This window comes from Trichomycterus rosablanca, chromosome 14 (genome assembly GCF_030014385.1).
Source record: "Trichomycterus rosablanca isolate fTriRos1 chromosome 14, fTriRos1.hap1, whole genome shotgun sequence".
Lineage (NCBI taxonomy): Eukaryota > Metazoa > Chordata > Actinopteri > Siluriformes > Trichomycteridae > Trichomycterus > Trichomycterus rosablanca.
In genome coordinates this window covers 6,614,145-6,637,627 of record NC_086001.1, presented here as the reverse complement: position 1 = coordinate 6,637,627, position 23,483 = coordinate 6,614,145, and the positions used below count along the sequence as shown (strand labels likewise).

The following is a 23,483-nucleotide window of genomic DNA, read 5'->3' as shown; positions in this document are numbered from 1 at the left end:
TGTATTTAAGGTACAAATTCTTAGTTCAGGTGTGAGTTTGTTGTGCAGGCTGGGGTTTGTAGGTAATAGACATGAGTTCTTCACTCAGTAGTGAACTTGTGGCTCAAGGAACAAATAGTTCAGGTGCAACTTGTAATCAAATGTGTTTGGTGCTCACGGGTCAGATTTAAATTTGGCGCTTTTTAAGGTTGGGTGCAGCTTTGTAGGTTTGGGTTTGACTTCTTGTCAAGGGCGTACATCTGATTCCATTCACAAGTATTAAAATATTTCTCAGATATAAATTCGTAGCACACATGTCGATTGGTGGCTCAGGCGTAGCTCCGTTATCAGTTTAGTGTTGACTTTTATACCTCAGGTCCGAGTCAGCACGTCAGTTTGTAGATTTTCGTTTCGGACTCATAGCTGCGGTACAAATTTAAATCCCGAGTGTGGTGAGTGCATTAAGCTTTACGTTTTGCTTCTGAGTTTCTCAGGGGCAACTTCACAGGTCTGATGCAGCTCTGTAGACGTGTGAACTGGTAGCTCAGGTCTGAGATTGTTGCTCTGGAGCGGATTTGTACTCTAGGTAAATAATGCTAAACAAACATATTGGCATATCATTGTTAAGAGCTACAGTATTTTCAATCCATTATTTTGCAAATGTTAAGCGAATTTCCAAAAAACCTTTAAAAATGCTTCTTGCAGGTGCAAATTTGTATCTCAGCTTCAAGTTTGTATCTCAATTGAGTTTGTAGCTCAGGTGTTTCTCACAGGTAAACCTCCCTGCGCGATAGTGTTAGACAAGACGTTGTTTTGAAGTCTCCACCGCCCGCCCTGGTCAGCGGAATGTCCTCACGTAGATGAGGCACGTCAGAGTCCTCGCCGTGGCGATGATTTCCGAACCCAGCGCTGCTGAACGTGTCGTACGACGCAGACGTCATTTTGCGGTTCAGCAAATTCCGGTTGTGGTCACCGATATTCCTGTTGCGGTCATGGTGGCGACGGGATGCCAGGGGATCTCCGTTGGCCAGCGGACTGCGAGTGTCGTCGGCGCCACCCCCTCCGCTGCCTTGGTCAGATCCGTCCCCTTCTTCTTCCTCCTCTTCCTCATCGCTGTTGTCGAGGTTGTTGTTGTCATCGCCTGGCGACGTGAAGCTGGAGAGCGGCGGCCGCGTCAACACGCTGCCGTGGAGTTTCCGTGGTGACCGCACAGGCATCCAGCAGGTGTCGGAGTGGCCGAACTCATCACAGTCACGGGTGCACTTTCCTGTCAGGGTGACGTCAGGAAGCTGTCTTGAATCTGAAAGATAAGAGAAAGAAAGTGAGTCCGAAATATTTTGAAATACAGGGTCTGTCCGAGAACTTTTATGTCATCCTACAAGCTCACGAGAAGAAGGCTGTCTAAATTCTTATACCCCTAAAATGCTGCCTACTAAGGTGCCTTAATTTAAAGCGATAATCTGACTGAATAAAGAGGGAGCATTCAATGCTTTCTTAGCAGTGAAGGCAATCCCAGCATTCAGTGCGGCACAACTTTGAGTTCTTTGAGATCAAATGTAAATAAATTCTCACTGTTTTTTAATTTGTATAAAGGTGTAAAATAAAAGTGTCATTTATTCGCAAATTCGTGCTTGTCAGTGACAATATGTGTTTTCACTACACGAAGGGAGACCCCCCTCAGCACATTGCTTTGAATGTTAGCTGTAAGGCCTCAGCATACTTCATGAGGAGACGACGTTCGCTGTCTGGCTTTGGCGAGCAATGTGACGTAATTGCGGAGAAAGTGAACAACCACGGACATCACGCAGAGGCTTCGCTCGTCTTGTCGCGCACATGGAAGCTAAGCGAACTCCGCGGACGATGACACTCCGCGACAACGCCTGTGATTGGTCGGTAAAAAAAGAGGCGTGCCATGAAAACAAACATGGACGATTTTGAGGAGCGTCTCTCAGAGCAACTCCGGCGGTATCGTCACCTTTATGATTCCTCGCTGAGAGATTATGAAGACACTCAGATTGTAATAAACTCATGGAACTTCCAATACCTCGCACGTCGCCATAACTGTGATCATCGTCTTTCGGTAGTCATGGAACTTAACATCATAAATGTCACAGTGTCACCTGCAGCTGTGGAGCAGACGTGACAGGAGAGACGAAACGGCTGAAAGTATGTCAGCTTGTAAGCTCGCGAAGGCGCGTTCGCAGGAAGTATGCGGAGGCCTTTAGCTTAGTAAACTGTGGTAAAAACATAATCGCTGTAATTGCTGTCTAAGTAGTGTGTCTAAATAATCTGCCTTATAAGTTTGATGCCTTATAAGTAGAATCCTCTCCTTATAGGCAGCTGCCCAGGTAGGCATCAGGCAGTGAGGCAGCTCACTAGGTATTCGAACAGACCCATATAAAATCTAACTAGAGCTAAATAGAGAGAACCATGGAGACACAGTGGAAACAGGAGTTGCAAGCTTGAATACAGTGGACAATAAGACAGGGATATCAAAGGCATTAAAACAATGACAGTGGACACAAGTATGAGAGAAAAATAGAAGTATAGAAGTAACTAGAAGTATTAATACATGATCAATTACTGCTTAGAAAATGTAGATATGCTTAGGGTATGGTTAAGGCTAGTAGTCATTTTCCAAGAATACTGCAACAATAGAATGATACTGGATGTGTACATGGTGTACGTGATAAGCAGTGTGTTAACTGCATTGTATGATGTCCAAAACCCAGTTGTAGCTGATTTAGACCAGTTCCTATGTTAACAGTGGAATATTCCACTGTCCTACAAGGTCACCAACGAGTATATAAGGATGTTTATTTTATCAGTTGTTATCGTATTCACAGAGCCTCTGTGTGAGACTTTGTCAGTACGATCCTTCTCTGCAGACAAGATTTAAACTCTTTTCTACTCACAATCCAGTCTTTGAGGTATTTTCAACCACACAGGAACAATGAAGATGCCCATTGGGTAGGATAACGAAAGTACGAGGGTAGTGGACATAGTTACAAAATGATCTAGGACAACAGGGATGAGGAGAGTAAAAACAGGAAAATAGGGAAATAGGACACATAAATATTGGGAACAGGGCTAGTGTATTAAGAAAAATATAGTAGAAGTATACCCTATATCAGTAAAATTGTGGTAATCAAAGGTGTGGACAGCTGGACAATGGACAGCAAGAATGATACCACAATAATAATCAATAAAAGGGAAAATAAGAATGAAGAATCAGGATGGCAGGAACGTGTGAAATATGAAGGAGAACATAAAAAATGAGAGAGAATAATTATGGATGACCAGAGTACAGGACATGTCTGTACATGTCAAACATGTCTCTGTGTAATAGACAGACAGATGTAACGGACATTGCAGTGAGAACAGCTTGGGACATCAATGTAACCCACTGCTCAGTCCAACAAAGCACTTTCTTCCGCCTAGTGGTCAAACCAGTTCATTACATTCACAACATTACAGTGGAACCTCGATTTAACGGACCTCCTTGTAACGGATTTTGGATTTAACAGACAAAATCTGGAAAGTCTGTGAAAAGCGTAGCAAGAACAGTAGTTCATTAACTCTCCACTAGGCAGCGCACGTCTCTCTGTTTACATAAGTAATAGGCTTAATTTTGTCAGGAGGCTTGCTTTGTTCTCGCCTTTTTCTCTGTGTTTTAGGCTTTTTTCTAGTGCTTAGTTATGCACCAGCGCTGCTCCAGTAGCCACCAGTAGTGCTTCAGACTCAGAATAATAGATACTCTGAGTGCTCACTATATGATTAGAGTAAAAAAAACATCTCCTCCACCACACATGGTAAATGAAATTCCTCCCCAGTAGTACAGTACACAGACTTTTATATTTATTTACATGTTTTACATTAAATATGTACATATCTATTTACATTGTTTATTTTACTGTTGATCATATGTGCATGACCTTAGGGCTGTGTTTTTGTATATTTTTGTACCCCGCTATTTTGGACAGTTGCATTTCACAGACCAGTGCACCCACTATTAGTCCGTCAAACCGAGGTTCCACCGTACCTGATTTATCCTGACTGTATAATTCTGTACTACAGTTCTTTAAAAAACTCCAGTTAAGCATGTGTAGTAAAACGTAAATAGCAGCCGAAATGTATATACCGTTCTCCACGTGTTCCTCCTCTCCTACACTTCCCTCGGGTGTGGTTCTCTCGTACCCATCTTCAGGAAGAGACAGGACACCGATCTTACTGCTCTTGCTGCTCGGCGTCTCGGACTCCTCCACTCCGCTGTCATAGCAACCAGGATCCGTCGCCACGGAAAACGTCACCCTACGCTGCGGCTGAAATGACAAAAACGTACAGAATTACATTAGATCTGAGCAATGGATAGTTTTAAAAGTGGTTTTGGTAAAAAAAAGTTCGTTTGATGAAGTTATATTTCTTATTTTAAACAGTGTTTTAGACTTCACCATGTGTAACATTAAATAAATAACAAAACATCAGGACATGGATGAAAGTCATATCTGGTGTTATACTTCTCTGTATTTTCTTCATATTTTGCCAACCAAGAATGAAATCAACCAGTACAAACTGTAACAAATCATCCTGTGACACCCTCTGATGAAATACTGGGAGTTCTATGCAAATTAAAGAACTATAGAGTTAAGATAAACTCTTATATATAGATAAAATATATAATATATAAAATTTATTCCTCATTAATATCACATTTCCAGATTTGTGTTAGTCCACCTCAGATGAGTTTAAGCTTAGGGTCCCTGGCTATCAGTTTGCAGAATGGACTCTTAACTTGCAGTAAACTCTCACGGATTCTGTAATGGTTTTTGGATTTGCAGTTAATGTACAGATATTTCTTTCTGCTTTCTGCTATCTGCTTTTACCAAACAAATTATTAACTAAGCTTTCAATAATGAGTATATGAGCATATGTTAACAAAAATAATAGTTGTCGTTATTATTTCACTGCTTTCTGTATTTATTTTACTTACAACATGATTATTCCACTACTGTGTTACTGAAACAGTGCTGTGAGAAATCTAGGCAAATAAAGCAAAATGAAAATAAATGACCTTTATATTCACACGAGCTGATTTTTCAGTTTTGCTGTCAAATTTAACAGCGAAGTGCAATTCTAGCCTCAGCAGACTAAATATTCATACATCATACCACACACAAACATACCACACACACACACACACACACACACACACAGATACACACACTACACACACCTCACTCAGTGAAGTGGAAGAGTGAGAGATAAATGACGTTTACATTCACATGAGCTCATTTTAAAATTTCACCATCAATCAAATCTAACAGCAAAGTACAAGTACGATTCTACTGAGAGTCATAACAGAGCACACATTACAAATGACCTGTCAGCTAGTCCACTAATACTCACTCACTCACCCACCCACTCTCTCACCCACCCACTCACTCTCTCACCCACCCACTCACTCTCTCACCCACTCACTAACTCACTCACCCTCAAACTCACTGTCATAACAGTGCACCAACTACAAATTACCTGTCAGCTAGTACACTAATACTCACTCACCCACCCACCCACCCATTTACTCACTCACCCACCCACCCACCCACCCATTTACTCACTCACTCACTCACTCACTCACCCACCCACTCATTTACTCACTCACTCACTCACTCACTCACTCACCCACCCACTCATTTACTCACTCACTCACCCACCCACCCACTCATTTACTCACTCACTCACTCACCCACCCACCCACCCACTCATTTACTCACTCACCCACCCACCCACCCACTCATTTACTCACTCACTCACCCACCCACCCACCCACTCATTTACTCACTCACTCACCCACCCACCCACTCATTTACTCACTCACTCACCCACCCACCCACCCACTCATTTACTCACTCACTCACTCACTCACCCACCCACTCATTTACTCACTCACTCACTTACCCCCAACTCACCCACTCACTCTCTCACTCACCCTCAAACTCACTCACTCTCTCACTCACCCCCTGACTAACTCTCTCTCACTCTCACTCACTCACTCACTCACCCACTCACCTTCAAACTCACCCACCTCCTTACTCACCCACTCACTCACTCATTTACTCACTCACCCTAAAACCCACTCACTCACCCTCAAACTCACCCACCCACTTACTCACTCACCCTCAAACTCACCCACCCCCTAACTCACCCACTCACTCACTCACATTATTAACACACTGGACTTACGTACGTTTCTGTTAAAATATGTTTCTGACTATAATATCTTAAGTTCTACAGAAGTGTTAGAAAACTGATTAAATATCTGTTCTATATCAAAAAGTTATATTAAAGTGCTATTTACATTATATTACAGTTAAAAAACAACTCCAGTAAAGCTTCATATTTTTGTTAATTACTGTTAATCAAATCTGATTAAAATCATATATATATATATATGTATATGTATTTGTGTCTTCATTTTTGCATCTATTAGAGTTGTATAAAGAATCCTCCTGCGTGGGCTGGAAGGGGTTGTGAAGGAAGTGACAGTGATTGACAGACCAGCACTTGTGGGAGGTAGAGAGGAAGCGAGGGGGTGGTTGTTAATTGAATGAGGTAATTAACGGAGGGTCTCTCCATCTGGCAGATAAACAAATTAACGTTAATGAACTGTCACAGACTGACAGCATAGTGGAAGAGAGGATGAAGAAGTAAACACTAAATATGGTACCATACATGAAAACTTATGTGGCAAGATTTTTCATCTTTACAAACGACCTGATGTGTGTTAGTGTGAGTCTGCATAGGAATTAAAGCGAGGTAAAGTCACTGCAGTACTCAGCTTACAGTACAGAGGCTGAAATTGCAGAGCTGGTTGAATATTAATAAACTTTGACAGCGTACATAAAAAATGTCCAGTTTAATCTGACACAGAGCAACAGTGTGTGTGTGTGTGTGTGTGTGTGTGTGTGAGAGACACTTCAACAAGACTGACAGGTAACTAATGAGAACTGATTAATTAGCTCTCATCCTTTTAAATATTCAAATGAAATGCACGTATATAATGAATACGCATATATAATGTATACACCGACCAGGCATAACATTATGACCACTGACAGGTGAAGTGAATAACACTGATCATCTCTTTATCACGGCACCTGTTAGTGGGTGGGATATATTAGACAGCAAGTGAACATTTTATCCTCAAAGTTGATGTTAGAAGCAGGAAAAATGATCAAGCGTGAGGATTTGAGTGAGTTTGACAAGGGCCAAATTGTGATTGCTAGACGACTGGGTCAGAGCATCTCCAAAACTGCAGCTCTTTTGGGGTGTTCCCGGTCTGCAGTGGTCAGTATCTATCGAAAGTGGTCCAAGGAAGGAACAGTGGTAAACCGGCGACAGGGTCATGGGCGGCCAAGGCTCACTGATGCATGTGGGCAGCGAAGGCTGGCCCGTGTGGTCCGATCCAACAGATGAGCTACTGTAGCTCAAATTGCTGAAGAAGTTAATGCTGGTTCTGATAGAAAGGTGTCAGACTCCATGCCTTGACAGGTCAGGGCTGTTTGGCAGCAATAGGGGGACCAACACAATATTAAGAAGGTGGTCTATACATACACCAATCAGTTATAACATTAAAACAACCTCTGCAATTACTGACTGTAGTACATCTGTTTCTCTGCATGCTTTTTTAGCATTATTTGGGTGGTGGATCATTCTCAGCACTGCAGTGATACTGACATGGTGGTGGTGTGTTAGTGTGTGTTGTGCTGGTATGAGTGGATCAGACACAGCAGCGTTGCTGGAGTTTATAAATACTTTATTGTCACTGCTGGACTGAGAATAGTCTACCAACCAAAAACATCCAGCCAACAGCACCCCGTGAGCAGCGTACCGTGACCACTGATGAACTCAAACAGCAGCAATAGATGAGCGATCGTCTCTGACTTTACATCTACAAGGTGGACCAACTAGGTAGGAGTGTCTAATAGAGTGGACAGTGGCCACGGTATTTAAAAACTCCAGCAGCGCTGCTGCGTCTGATCCACTCATACCAGCACAACACACACTAACACAAATAATACCTACTCTGTGGTGGTCCAGGGAGAGTCCTGATCATTGAGGAACAGCATGAAAGGGGGCTAAAAAGCATGCAGAGAAACAGATGGAGTACAGTCAATAATTGTAGAACTGCAAAGTGCTCCTATATGGTAAGTGAAGCCGATAAAATGGACAATGTGTGTAGAAACAAGGAGGTGGTTTTAATGTTATGGCTGATCAGTGTACATACGTATACATATAAATGCCAAGTCGAAGTAAAGTCCCTTCAAGACCAAACTTACCCCGAAGTTAAAAGACCAGACCAGAGTGTTGGCCAAAGACCACGCCGACATTCATGCCAAACAGTACTAACAAGTGTTATACCAGGAAAAACCTGATAAATTACCAAGAACAAAAAACAGAAGATAATAGTCCAACGGCTCTTGTTCAAGGTCCAGGGTTTCCAATGTGACTCTGACCAGGATAAATCCATTATTAAAAATAAACAAATGAATGAATAAATAAACCCATTTATAATCAGAGATATACCAGATACAGACATGTCTGAGAAGAAAGAAACAAAAATGGGCTGAACACTGAGACTCATACTAATATCTCCAGTACTCCAGTGAGTTTACCAGGGTGAGTCATATTGCTTCAGACAAAACTTCATGAAGGACACGATTCCACAGAAAGGTCACACCAACTATGTGTGTGTGTGTGTGTGTGTGTGTGTGTGTGTGTGTGTGTGAGGGCGGAAGTGAGCATGAAGCAGTTTAGTCTTCATCCTGCACCACTGCACCCACTCTGCAGTCTTTTAGCACTAACACACACACACACACACACACACTGGTCTCTGCAGGTGATATAAAGAATCACATCAGCAGAATCTATCAGCACTGACTCTGCACTACGAATAATAATCACTCTGCAGAGACACGGGGGAGTGAATGAGTGAATGAGTGAGTGAAAGAGAGAGAGAAAGATGAAGCCAGAGAGAGAAGGATGGAGAGAGACAGAGCGAGGATGAATAACATGATGAATCGGGAGAAGAGAGAAAGAGAGAGGAGACAGAGAATGAGAGAGGATGAATGTAACATGAATCAGAACGGTGTGAGAGAGATACATGGAGAGAGAGAGAGAATGTGAGACAGAGGGAGAGACATGAATCAGGAGAAGAGAGAAGGGAAGAGAGAGAGAGAGAGAGAGAGAGAGAGAGAGAGAGAGAGAGAGAGAGAGAGAGAGAGAATGACGGAGTGGTTGCAGATATAAAATAAAAGTAAAAATGATATGAAATGAAGAATATGAGCCTGGACACAGTGACTGATCTGTGAACTTAACAAACACACTATAGGGACGTTCAGATCCATATTAACCAGCATCTCATTGTGCAAACACCCTCGATCAACCAGCGGTCGTAATTGAAGCAGTTATGTGGAATCCCCCTCAGCAGTCCCACCCTCGGACGACCCAATCATTGTCCACACAGGCGCCTGACCTGCTGGTAGCAGAGCCGAGATTCAAACTCGTAAGTCAGCTGCGAGGTGTGTAAGCGTATTTTACCACTGTGCCATCTGAGCACCGCTATACAGTATATCTAAATATGATCAATATGTGTCAATATATGTTGAATTATTTATACCTGTGGATAAAAAGTTGCATTTTGTATCCTGTGCCAACACAACAAGGTGCAACTTTTTTGTGTCCACCAGTCTGACTAATTCAGTTAACAGGACAATTAATAACCGATTCAGAAATTCCATGATTCAAATCGATTTGACATGTAAAATGAATCGATATTCACTTTAAACAGCAGAGGGCGCTGGCGCTATACACCTTGCCTGGTTGACGTCACTGGCGCTATATGCCTGGTTGCCAAATTTGAGTTTTTTCAGCCAAATTGGGCTTAATTTAAAATTGTTTTGAATAGTTCGTACCTACCTCAGAAATAAAAAGGCATTCATTATTTAGATAAATAAAAGATAATCAGAAATACAGTATTTTATTTTATTTCTTAAGATAGGTAATAAAAGGAAACTTTGTTGTAATTTGTCTTCAATTTCAGTTTAAAAATTCGGGAAGAAATCGTATCGTGAACCGAGTATCGTGAATCGCACCGCATCATGGGTAGAGTGTATCGTTACATCCCTAGTGATGATAAAGCTGTAACTTTTGAATGTGTGTAGTGTGTATGTTCTATGTTTATGAAATAAATGTTTGGAATGTACAGTATTTGTAAGATTTGTAAGATGTTTTAATCATCTGCACAACCTCTACAAGGGTTGCAATCCAATGTTTAAACAAAATCAGTGGCTGTATTATCACTGTGACAAGTTATGTTTGCTGGGGGTAAATAAGCCTGAAATACATACAAATATAAAGGGAAAAGGAAGAAAACGGAGGAAATACATATAAATAAATAGATAAAGAGATAAAGACATTCAAATAGAGGGATAATGAGACAAGAAAGTGGGACAACATGGAGAGGGTAAATAAAGCATAGAATTAATAACAAGAGGGACAAAATGCAGTTAGAAAGAAACTAATATAATGCAGAGTAGGACGTGAAATAAATGAGAAAGAGAGAGAGAACGAAGATTATGATGCAAAAGGGTGGAAAAACGATGCAGAACTGCGACACACACGACGTTAATCTGCAGCATGACGTCACTCAGCTGCCCTCTAGTGGACACATTATGAATTGCTGAATTATTAAAGTCATTACATACGGATTTATAGGTGACGAAAGAAACAACAGAGTATCGTGTGCTGGGTGCACACACACACACACACACACACCCACACACAATATTTACAGGTTTTTAAATAGCAAGAGACCCCAAATGTCAGTCAGATTTCACTGATTTGATTCCTACAGCAACTCATTTTATATTTCACGATTCACACAAAACCAAGTCTTGTTCAAAATCAGTGCCTGACCTCACACAAACACGCTTAAAAAGCTTCTTAGAAGTGTAAGCTGTTGTGCCCTTGTTTTTGGAATTGGCTGTATAAAAAGCTCATAGTCAGACGTCCACATACATTTGCCCTTATACTGCATGTTAAGCTTTAAATATTGGATGTACAACATCTATAGGCGGTGACGTGTGTAACCTGATTCCCGTACTGTCAGAAAGATTAAAAAAGGTGTGTTAGTGTGTTTCCCAATTCTGATCCTTTCATGTGGGTAAAGCGGGTGTGTCACGCCCAAATACTGTCTGAATGGCATTGTGAAGTTCTAGTTCACTTGCTCATTCATTCGTTGATCTCCAGTTAAGTACCTGATCCAAGAATTGTCGTGGATTCAGGGCAAGTCCCGGAAACACTGAGCAAAACAAAAATGCGTCGTAGACACGCCAGTCTAGCACATTCAAATAAAGAAGAAATACTATAGAGACGCTAGTCTGCCTTTTAAAGGTTAAATGGAACCAGAGCAACTGGGTGGATGGGGCACACGTGGACGCAGCAAAAAATCAACACAAACTGTAAGAGCAACTGGGGACAAAACCCGGATTCCTGGAGCTGTACACCACCAAAACAACAGTTTACTGTGCCACCCAATCACAGTAAATGTAAAGTTATTAAAAACAGCATTTATAAAAAAGCTACATAACTTTTACTCACCTATTAAATTATGCATCACAATCATGAAATACCATCCCCACTGTAAAATACGGTGGTGGTAGTATCATGTTATGAATCAATTTTGTCCAAGGGCTTGGCACTAAAAGAGCCTGTACAGTAGAGTTGCCAGAATGACTGTGCCCCTTTGCTCAAAGTGATGATTTGACGAGTTTGATGTGCCGGACCTCACATGAGCTCTTTTGACTGAATGAGCACAAATTCCCACAGACACACTACAAAATCATACAAGATTTCGCAAATATTTTCTACGTCTGTTGTGTGTTTTCAAATGTGCTGAGTCAAAATGTACATACAGCAACTTATTATCCTGGTCAGGGTTGCGGCGGGTCCAGCTTCATGGGAAAACACTAAGCGCAAGGCAGGGCTGGTGTAAAAACATGTACCTCGGGGGAAGATCAAAGCATTGTGTTAGCGTATGTTCCCAAACTCTAATCCTTTCATGTAGGTAAAATGGGTGTGTCACACGCAGCTAAACCGCATTTTTTATCATTTTAATTCACTCATCAGTGTCGTCAGTTTTTATCCTGGTAGGAGTCACAATGGAACCAGAGCTGCCATGTTCTCAGTATCTCCTACTAGCATTGTGGTTTGCATGGTGACGTGCTATGAGCACTGTGATGTGTGTTTATTCTGATCTTCATTTATAAGTAGCAAAAGTCAGTGGCTGTGATAGAAGGTGATGTTCATGTTCATGAATCAACCAGATCCAAGGTTTTACATCAAAGCAACAGTGGAAGAAAGTCTCATAGTACGATGAAGCTTTCTGAGCAGAATGTAGAGTATAGCTATAACAAGCCACGTCAGCCAGGTAACACCATCCTCCCTGTGAAATATGATGTTGGTCGCATCATGTTCTGGAAATGCTTTTGACTGGTGTATTGGAAATGTAACTTGTTCCTGGCTGTATTGCCTGTCACCTCATCCTGAACCACTTATATCAATTGTATCAATCTTTTTTTGTTACATATTGGCACAGATATTACTTACATAACTTGTGTTCGCATATTTGCGTGGTCAAGTACGCTCTGGGCAGGTGGCCACATATCACAACATGATCAATCAGGGGGTGTGCTTGCGTCAGGGGAAGGAAGGGGAGCCGTTTGCCCAGCACAACTATTCTACTTGCGCAAAAATGCTTAGCACACACGCAAGTTTGGTATAAAAGTTCGGGTCCCTAACGGCTTGGTAGAGGCTCACCTGTGGAGTCGACGCACTGCCCAGGATTTTTCCTGTTCAGTTGAACTCCTGCCAAGACTGCACGGTCCTGACAGTCATTGTGAAGTGGCGGAATGATGATTTAAAAAGCTGATTGGTGACGTTGTTCTTGTTCTTTTATCTTTTGCAATGTGTTGCATAGATTAGTATTGTTATGGTAATGTATGTGCTGAATGGTCATTTACAGTGTTTTGATTGATATTGCTTGTTTGTTAATAAAATATATACATATTGAACCACAATCCTTGGTCTCGTTATTGAATCCTGAAGGTTTCGGTCCTGTTTTTAGATAAGAACATTTTCAGATATTTGGTAAGCTAGTCAGAATTGATTGGGAAAAGAACAGTGCTCAGTACAGAGATCAACCTGGACAAGAATATTTACCAGAAAACTACAACTGTAAACAATTTTTACATACACTAAACCAAATCCTCAAAACAGAGACTTGAAGTTGAACTCAAATGTATGCACACACTAGGGACATTTATTTCATAAATCATGGGCTTTTAATGAGGTATATAAATGATTGAGAGATTTGAAAGATTTTTGTCGATTAAACCAACAACAAAAACACTTTTAAGGCATCCAGGTGGTGCAGCGGGATATTCCACTAGTACACCAGCGCTGATATTCTGAACACCGCGGTTCGAATCTCGGCTCTGCTATCAGTTGGCTGGGCGCCATCTAGCGGGCACAATCGGCAGTGCCTGCAGCAGACAAAATCAGCCACCAAGTCTGCTGAGTGGGAAAAGACCGTAAGTGGGTGGGGTCTTCAGACGCTGTGCAAGGACTCTAGTTAGCAGACTGACGCACCTGTGGAAAAGTGGATGAGCCTCTAGTGCGAATCCACTGAAGCACAGGCGAAAAAGAAGGGATTGAGAGACTGAGCACGGGTTGGAAGGGGCAAATATACCCTCCTCAAACACAATCGGGATCCCAAGCAGCGGAAGACTAATTGGCTACACTAAAATTGGGAGAAAAGGAAAGAAAATGCATAAATAAATAGGTTAAAAAAAAAACAATTAGTAACTTAGGTCTGCTGAGTTGCTCTTTCCACCTTGATTAACTTCATTTAATAGCCATGAACAGGGTTTTGGTACAACCTTGGTTGAATCTTGAAACATCTGGAACGTTCTGGTACAAAGTTGACTTTTTAATACACTACACATATTGTTCATAAGACTCAGATGAGGACTTTAACCTTGTTTAAAGCTTGATTGATTCATTTCAAATCAAGTTCTGATTTGTGCTCTGGGTCATTGTCCTGCTGAAACTAACTGTGCCTGAATCTAAATGACTTTAAAGTCATATTTTTTCTTTATTATTACATTTACTATTTGTAAAAAATGCTCCAGAGCATCATACTACCACCATCATGCTTTACAGTATATACAGTGCTAGTCACATTGAACGCTTCACCTCTTCAATTCATTTTTCAAACACACTTGTGCACCATGTTCAAACAACTCAATCTGATAAATAAAACTATTTTAAAAGATAGGCTAAAAACTTCAGTCCAGCTTTAAGGTTCTTCATACACAGAACTCTAAGCTCATAGTAATTTAAAGCTTGCTTGACTGTGCACAGTGACACCTGTGTTCCAGCACTTTCTAAATCATGGGAGATATTTTAATCATTCAAAAATGCTGGTTTAGCCAAGTACTACACAAAAGGCACGGAAACTTTTCAAGGCTTTGTTTCTATCAAAAAGCCGGTGGTATTGTACAGCATCACACTGGATACACACAAAGAACACACTGTCACAAATCTTAAAGGACGAACAATGAGCTGAATCATGAAGTCTGGATTTGCGTGTTTGCTGCTAATAAGCTGTATAATTAACGTCTCACGCACGCACATACACACACACGGACACACACATGCACGCACAGTGCGACAAGGTCATATGGACTGGGTAGTAAATAATAAAGACAATGTCCTTATTCAGGACGTGCAGTGACAGGAGACATGGGAGATCGCTCTCTCACACACACACACACATTCACTCCTTCACTTGACCGTGACCTCCACGGCTGTTGCCCATTGGAACCTTGTCACCACCGCTGTGCCACATACTGTCAGGAGGAACTTCATGCTGTGACACGGACACAAACACACACACAATCTGATGAGTCAGAAAGTAAAATCCAATTTCATTTAACCAAATGATTCTGTGATGTTCTTTTCTCCAGTTGTAATTAAAAAGCAACTCCTTAACTCAGAACCTCCTCTCCAGATCCTCCATGCTTCTAGATCCTCTCCTGTGGATTCTTCTGCTCAGCTCACCGCCCAGCTTCTCAACATGCCTCAGGTCAAAGGTCTGGGACAATTATGGCAAAATCACTGTTCTGTCATTCAGCATTATAGCCAGTTAATGCGAATTTGCATGTACAGTTGAGTTTCAAAATTACATACATTTACACAGACGAGTCACATTATTATGACCACCAGCTAATATCCAGAATATCCAGATGCAACTAGACAGACCGGGAGTGACTCAATAAGGTCTTGGTAGGTTGTCACAGGTATCTGTAGCCATGCTGACTAAAATGCAACCCACAGCTGCTGGAGGGTGTGTGGGGGAGGATTCATAGAGCAAACATGACAATTAAGGTAGTCCCACAGACGCTCAATTGAGTTAAAGTCTGTGGAATTAGGGGGCAGGGTAGTACTTGGAAGTGCTCTTTTAACCAGTGTTGGACATTTCTAGCTGTGTGACATGTCGCATTGTCTTGCTGGAAGATCCCATCCAGCCCTGGGAAGACAGTTTTACCGATGGTACTTTCACCCATAACACAAGGAGGGATTTATGTGCAGACAGCCAATCAAAAACCTTGGGTGTGTTCGAAAACCTAGTGAGCTGCCTTGCTGTCTTACTGTCTACATAGGCAGCGGCCTTAGTAGAGAGGATTCTAATAAGTCATTGACTTTTAAGTTATTCGAACGCACTACTTAGACAGCGATTCCATCCGGTTTCGCGTTTAGCATTTAGCATCTTGCTATTAAAACCAATGGATTGAGGTAGCACAGCACGCTAACATGTCAATATAGCCTCCCTTCATGTACCGGTAACGGTTAAATTTCCTGACAAGCCCAAACTTGCAAATAAAAACACCCGGTACAAGTTTATACAAGTTAAAAATCAGTAATATTTTATTTACGTTTCAAAATGACTCCATTCGTTAGTCCGCACCGTCAGCCATGTTTATTTTTCTGTGAGAGAAGAGCACCTGACCCACAATGAATCTGGGATTGCCTTGATCACGTCGGATGCTCACTCGTTCTTGAGCCAAAATAACATTGAAATATTAAGATGCCTCAGTAGTGAGGATATTAAGGCATCTAGGATTTCGAACAGCCTCATTCTCGGGAGCGCGCACAGGATGACGTAAAATGCTGCCTATGTAGAGAGCTCACTAGCGTTTCGAACACACCCCTTATATATCCACCGAGCCAGTTCACAAAACACGACATTCTTAATGAGCTACGCGCTGCCCCTGTCGAAAGTAGGAAATGGTCATAATAATGTGACTCAACTGTGTACAAGGATGAGGAAAAGAGAGGGGATTGAGGAAATCTGACCCATCTGTGCAGCCAACCATTACAAAGCGGTAACGGCGTAGTGACATGACATAAGGACTATGTATTACATAGACTTATGCTGCTGCAACATTATTCTCTGTGACTGTTTTTTGCAAATCTCCAGGGTCAAAAACATACATACAGCAACTTAAATTATTAATTTGGTGGTAAAATTTTGATGCTGATTATTACTGATTACAGTTGGTCACTTTTCTGTGCCTAAATAAATAGAACTGGATTGAATGCATCCATTAAAGTGCAGTGCACATGGAATAGTTGTTTTCTGCCAAGGTCAGGAGGAAAACCCAAACCGCCTCCTCATGCTGAGAGAAAATTTGCCCAAATGGCCCGATATAATCAAGGAACCACGGAAAACCAGGTCTGCCATGAACTGAAACTGCTGGAACGCAGGTTTACATCACCATGGGCTTAAAGGTTGATGTGCAAGAAAGTAATCACACACACACAGACAGACAGACACAGACACACACACACTTTGGCATGGTGAGAACACACCGCTGTGTAACACACACGAGCCCAGAATGTCTCACTACAGGCACCCGTTCCGTGACAATGGGCTCAGTGTGTGTGTGTGCGCGTGTGTGTGTGTGCGTGTAGACACAGAGCTCCGTTATTACCCAAAACACACTGCACTCATTCACTCGTTTACCATCGCTTCATGATTTTTAACTTTTAAACAAAACCAGCTTTATGCCACACAAAAATAAAATCCATTTTCATTCATTTTTATTTATTCCGCTCTTCCTACATGACTCGACCTTAAAATGTCAAACATGCGTCAAAAACGGCTCTTTTCTCTCAGGAAATACAGTCCAAAAAACACATATGGAACACTTATATCCTTTCTAATGTATATAGTTACAGTCGTGTCCATATAATAAATGTGAAGGACAAAAGGTGACTGAATGGCTGTGAAGAATATGCTGGGTCAACTGAGGCAAAATCAGAGTGGATGTGTGGAAATGAGGAACAGGTGCAAGCAATCAATAACGAGAATGTGAGTTAATGAGAACAGGAAGCAATGACCAAATAAGGAAAGCAAAGAGCAAAAAAAATCATAACAACCAGTGCAGGGAGTGTTGGGACGTTTTTTTTTATATATACACGGATCAGTAGTGGTCATGTGGGGGTCCTGACCATTGATGAACAGGGTGAAAGCAGGCAAAAAAATTATTATAGGCATTTATTTTCTTATTTGCCTTCCAAAGTACTTTCAAAAGTCCAAAGTACAAAGGAACGCACGTTCTTCTTGTCCCTCTTTTTACTGTCCAGCTTTCATTTCCATAAAGAACCACATAAAAGACCATAGTCTGGACAGTACTGATCTTTGTTTGTGAAGACAAACCACTATATCTGAAGATCTTGTCTAGCTCCTTCATTCTTGGTCTGCCAAATGCCCGTGTGTGTCGTATTTCCTGATTGCTAAATCCTTTGTTGTTAATAATTGATCAAAGTACACAAAAGCTGTTCACCACTTCAACATTATGACCATAAATATTACATTAAGTCATGCACCACGTCAACATTTTTACCAAAATATATGACATTACTACCACAGGTAGGGCGGCACGGTGGCTCAGTGGGTAGCACTGTCGCCTCACAGCAAGAAGGTTCTGGGTTTGATTCCCAGGTGGAGCAGTCCGGGTCCTTTCTGTGTGGAGTTTGCATGTTCTCCCTGTGTCTGTGTGGGTTTCTTTCAGGGGTTCTGGTTTCCTCTCACAGTCCAAAAACATGCAAGTGAGATGAACTGGAGATATGACATTGTCCATGTCTGTGTTTGACAGTAAACTTGAACTGATGAACCTTGAGTAACCAGTAGCTACCTGTCCTGTCATGAATGTAACCAAAGTGTGTAAAACATGATCTCAAAATCCTAATAAAAAAAATAAATAAATATTATAATTATATTAGCAGTGACACCTACATTTATGCTATAACCTGCATTAGTATATGATTACTACTGTAACATTACTATTACCGCAATACATATTAAAAGTGCTGTGCCATAGATACTAGATAAACACACTGACACACACATACACACACACCTACACACACACATCGTTTTATCTACCAGGTATCAATCAAAGCAGAGACGAGCACACACCTCTTAATTTCAGATCAGATCTTTTATCTGACCAATTAGACCACAGTGTTTGGTCTCCAAGGAAACGTGTGCCTGATTCTAATTGGCCGTTTGATTTGCATAACTTTGATTTAATCCCATCTGAGTGAGGAGGTTATTCTCGCTTCTGTTCCTCCGAGCTGAGTGTGTATATATATCTGTGTGTGTGTGTGTGTGTGTGTGTGTGTGTGTGTTGACCCCATTGGTGTGTGTGTGTGCACCCAAGTGTAAAAAGAAATGCCATGTTTAAGATTGTTGAGTGTTTACAGCAGATAGCGGATTCGGGTTCAAAGGTTTTATGTGTATTTGTGTGCATGTGTGTGTGTATGTTTGTGTGTATCCATCTATCTGAGAATGTACATTTTTAGAAAGCTCTGCAGTGGGGTGGGTGCAGTTCAATGCAGTGGGCGAATGTATGTGTGTTGACTGTTTGCGTGTGTTGCTTGGTTATCTTGGCGCAGTGCACCTCTGAGGCTACTTGTCTTAGCGCTGACTTCTAGCTATCGACGTGTACTGGCAGGTTGTAGGTCAAACACACACACACACACACACACACACACAGGCCTTAGCTTGCCTACACACTGGGGTTTGTGGAGTGGGATAAGCATAGCGTCTGACAAAAATGTTAGAGGAATAGAATCGGCACTAGACAGCGACGACAAGCCCATCACGAAACCATTAATTTCAGTTGAAATGAGCTTTTGTTTGGTTAGCATTAGCACTTAGACTTCCTCTGGCTTATTTTGTTTAAAATAAGCTTCGGCTTCCTTAGCTTTGCATTTAAAAATAGCTACTTCTGCTTCTGTAAACCCTTGAACCTTCTGATTGATTGCCCAAAGCTCTAACCACTAACCCACCACCACCAATTCTCTAGATACTACAGTCCTATAGTATATTCCCAAAGTCCTGTAGTATTCTAGAGTACTAGAGCATATTAACCAGGTACTACATTATGTTCCTAGGATCCTACAGTTCCAAGGTACTGCAGTATGTTCCTAGGATCCAGCAGTTCCAGCACACTACAATCCTATGGTATATTCTAGAGTACTAGACTATAATCAATGGCTTCTACAGTATATTCCCAGATCCAGAAGCTTAAATCCATTCAGAACTGAAAGACTGAACAATTATATCTGTAGGTGGGGGGATGTAGGGTGTGTGTGGGTGCATTAGAATCCTTGTTGCTTAGAAATTCAAAGAGAATTAGATCACGCATTCACAAAACCGGGCGTCAGTTTATGGAATTTTTCGGCGTATGTGTGTGTTGTTGCTGCTTGTTAAACATGTGTTAAATGTGTCAGTGTTCTGAGTTCCTGACAAGGTGAGCTTCACCTGTTTTTACTTGCTTGTGGATCTTCACACTTTAAATCATTTCATTTTTACAAGTGAATGAACTGGGAAAAAAACCCAAAAACTAAAAAACATCAAGACTACAGGACCCTATCGTGTAAAACTATTCATCACATATTGTTGTATTTATGTAATTATTTTAATAAAATTATTAACTATATTTAAAGAAAAGTAAAGTTTAGTTTTTGTTTTTTCTTCTTTATTGTAGCAAGTCCTGTTTAGTTTAATCAAGTCTTAAAGTAAAGCTAAGTGTCACTGTCCAGACATTGTCCAGTTTTTTTTGCAATGGATGTAGTCAAACTAGCCCTATTTATATATACACAAAATATATAGTAATTAAGTCTACAAAACTGTCTACATCATCACAATACCTTTAATTCATCCATATTGCAATGCAAGTTGCAGCATGTACACTTTATAGCAAAACCTATGTGGACACCCCTCATAATTAATAAATTCAGGTGTTTCAGCCCTACCCATTCCTAACAGCTGTATAAAATCAATAACAATAAATAAATGATATGTACCCACCTTAGGGAAGCCATTGTGGTCCATAAAGACATGCCTTGACAAGTCTGGTATGGAAGAACTCCAGTGACCTGCACAGAGCCTTAACCTCAACTCCACTAAACACCTTTGAGATAAATGGAAATGTTGATTAGGAGCCAGGTCCTCTAGTTCAATATCAGTGTCTGACCTTACAAGTGCTCTAATTGGCACAGATTCCCACAGAATTTACCACTCCCAAATCTGGTTTAAAATATAGGAATGAAGTTATGGCTATAAAAGGGGTCGACTGAGAGGCAATGGTCCTCGGTTTTAGTCTTGTATTAGGGTGTCCAACAAGCTTATGATCAGGTGTCCACATAGTTTGGACCACATAAAGCATCATTTTCTACTAACAAAAACTTTGTAAACAGCAATAAACAGAACTCCTAACAGACAATAAGCAAAAGCAATGATTGAGGTGCCCAGGACCCTGGAGCAATACATCACCCACTCGACCAACTGCAACACCCTGCCACCCTGTAAATAAAAAATTCAGAAAGGGGTGAAAATAGAAAACCTCTTGGAAGTGTGGTGTCATCTACCGTATGTGTGTGTGTGTGTGTGTGTGGGTGTGTATTATATTGCCTGTCCATCTGATCTATATCGGTTGTCTGATCCTGGGACTGTTACAATACACTGATCACACACCTGCTCGACAGGTAACCCCGCACACACACACATATTTGTGTGTGTGTATGTGAGTGTGTGTGTGTAAGTGTGTGTGTCTTTGCTGTATTGATTACTGAGGTCTACTTAACTGATTAGAAGGGCAGAGTGGTGGCAACGGGATACTGGCGAGACAGAGTGAGTAGTAACAGACACACACACACACACAATTGGCCCATATGTATTAACAGAAGGCTAGTATCGAGTGTGATCTGCAACGTCTGCACGGATGAAGTGGCTGAATGTTTTCTATGGCATCTAAAGCGCATTTTAAATGCCAACGTCTTACTGGCCAACCATGACTTGATTCCAACTGGAGGCTCCTTCCAATTGTGCGGATTAGTGAGGAGGCAACCAGCAAACTTATTCTACGATGAAACCAAAGCAAACAATTTCAACACACAAAACCAAAAACACAACAAAATCCATCACTAAAAAGACGACTGAGAGATGGAAGCATAAGGGCACACCTAGAACACCCTGTCCACCTTCTTAATGTATTAATAGAACACCTTTATTTGTCAAATATACATTAACAGTGTACAGTACAACGAAATTCATTGCATATCCCAGCCTTTTGGAAGCTGGGGCCAGAGCGCAGAGTCAGCCATTGTACATTTACATTTACATTTTCAGCATTTAGCAGACGCTTTTTTATCCAAAGCGACTTACACAATGAGCGGAACACGATGAGCAGTTGAGGGTTAAGGGCCTTGCTCAGGGACCCAACAGTGGCAACTTGGTGGTGGCGGGGCTTGAACCGGCAACCTTCTGTTTACTAGTCCAGTACCTTAACCACTGAGCTATCACTGACCCCTTGTACGGCGCCCCTGGAGCCAAGAGGGTTAGGGGCCTTGTCCAAGGGCCCAACAGAGGCAGCACGGCAGAGCTGGGATTCGAACTCTTAACCTTTCAATTGATAGCCCAAAGCTCTACCCACTAGGCTACCACTGTCAAGTTATTGAGAGGCAGAAGGAAACTAAAGTACTTTTAGTATTTTACAGAAAAGGGCTAAGTGATGTCAAACTATAGTCCCAGAAATGACCTCTGCTTATTAAAATATAAACATGTTGTTTCGGAGCTCAGCACTGTGCCATTAACCATAAAAAAACAACACAAACAGTACAGCAGCACTGAAGCACCTCTGAGAGAATTGCTACAAATGTTAAACCTATCTCTGGAAACTTTCAGTTTGAAGATTTAAATGGTTTATAAATGTTAGAGACAGTGTTTTATCTGGATTTTTTGTTATGGATTAAACTTCTTTGATGTTAAACAGGGTCATTTTTTAAAAAGTCTGAGGTTGCGGTTACACTCTATTACTGTCTTGCTTAAAGGCAACACTAAATAAGTGTAGTTTAAATATGCAATTTGTGATATGCAAAAATGTTTTAAAGGGGGCACTGTGGTGGTGGTAATATACCGGTTCGAATCTCAGCAGTGCTTTCGGACAGTCGATTGTTTGTTTGTTTGTTTATTAGGATTTTAACGTCATGTTTTACACTTTTGGTTACATTCATGACTGAAACGGTACTTATCATCAGTTCACAAGTTTTAAGGTCAAACACAGTCATGGACAATTTTGTATCTCCAATTCACCTCACTTGCATGTTTTTGGACTGTGGGAGGAAACCCACGCAGACACGGGGAGAACATATAAACTCCACACAGAAAGGACCCGGACCGCCCCACCTGGGGATCGAACCCAGGACCTTCTTGCTGTGAGGTGACAGTGCTACCCATTGAGCCACCGTGCTGCCCGACAGTCGATTGTCTACACAAATATGATTGGCTATATCTGAGGAGGGGGGGTTGCAAAAGCCTTGCACTGGATTAGTGTCCCATCCAGGGTATTCCAGGGGGGGGAGCCAGACTTGTGACAACCCTGACTAGGATAATTAATAAACAAAATAAAATCTTGACACACCTAAATCATCAAGGCTTGCTTTTGGCACCTAAAAAAACCAAGACCCAAAGTAAAATATGGTAAGTGTTATGAACTGTGTATAAACGTATGCTTTTAAATTTGGCTAAAACAAGGAATCTCAGAGGACAGCGTTTATTTCTGGACTGTTAATGCTGCCTAAACATGTTGCCTAGTGAACTACCTTCAGAAAACAATAAGTGTTAAAGTAATGCCACATGAAAAGACAAATTACAGTCAGTAAAGTCACCCACGTTAGCACTTTTTTACCACTCGTTCTTCTGTGTACGTTACAGCTTAAGACAAAGACGTGCTTATTAGTTTTAGCATTACAGCATACACGTGGGGCTGATCTGGGGTCAGGGTGCTCACGGGTGGAGGAGTTAATTA

At 41.4% G+C, this 23,483-nt stretch overlaps 1 protein-coding gene across 1 annotated transcript in view; it reads right to left on the bottom strand.

The window, feature by feature from the left end:
• Positions 1 to 695: 695 nt before the first annotated feature.
• Positions 696 to 23,483, bottom strand: part of pcdh7a (protocadherin 7a) — a 39,005-nt gene continuing 16,217 nt past the window's right edge. Inside the window, exons 3-4 of the mRNA XM_063008595.1 lie at positions 4,121 to 4,301; positions 696 to 1,279 (exon numbers count right to left, since the gene is read on the bottom strand). Of these exons, the coding sequence (XP_062864665.1) occupies positions 747 to 1,279; positions 4,121 to 4,301 (714 nt within the window). The 3' untranslated portion in view covers positions 696 to 746. The remainder of the gene's footprint in view (positions 1,280 to 4,120; positions 4,302 to 23,483) is intronic.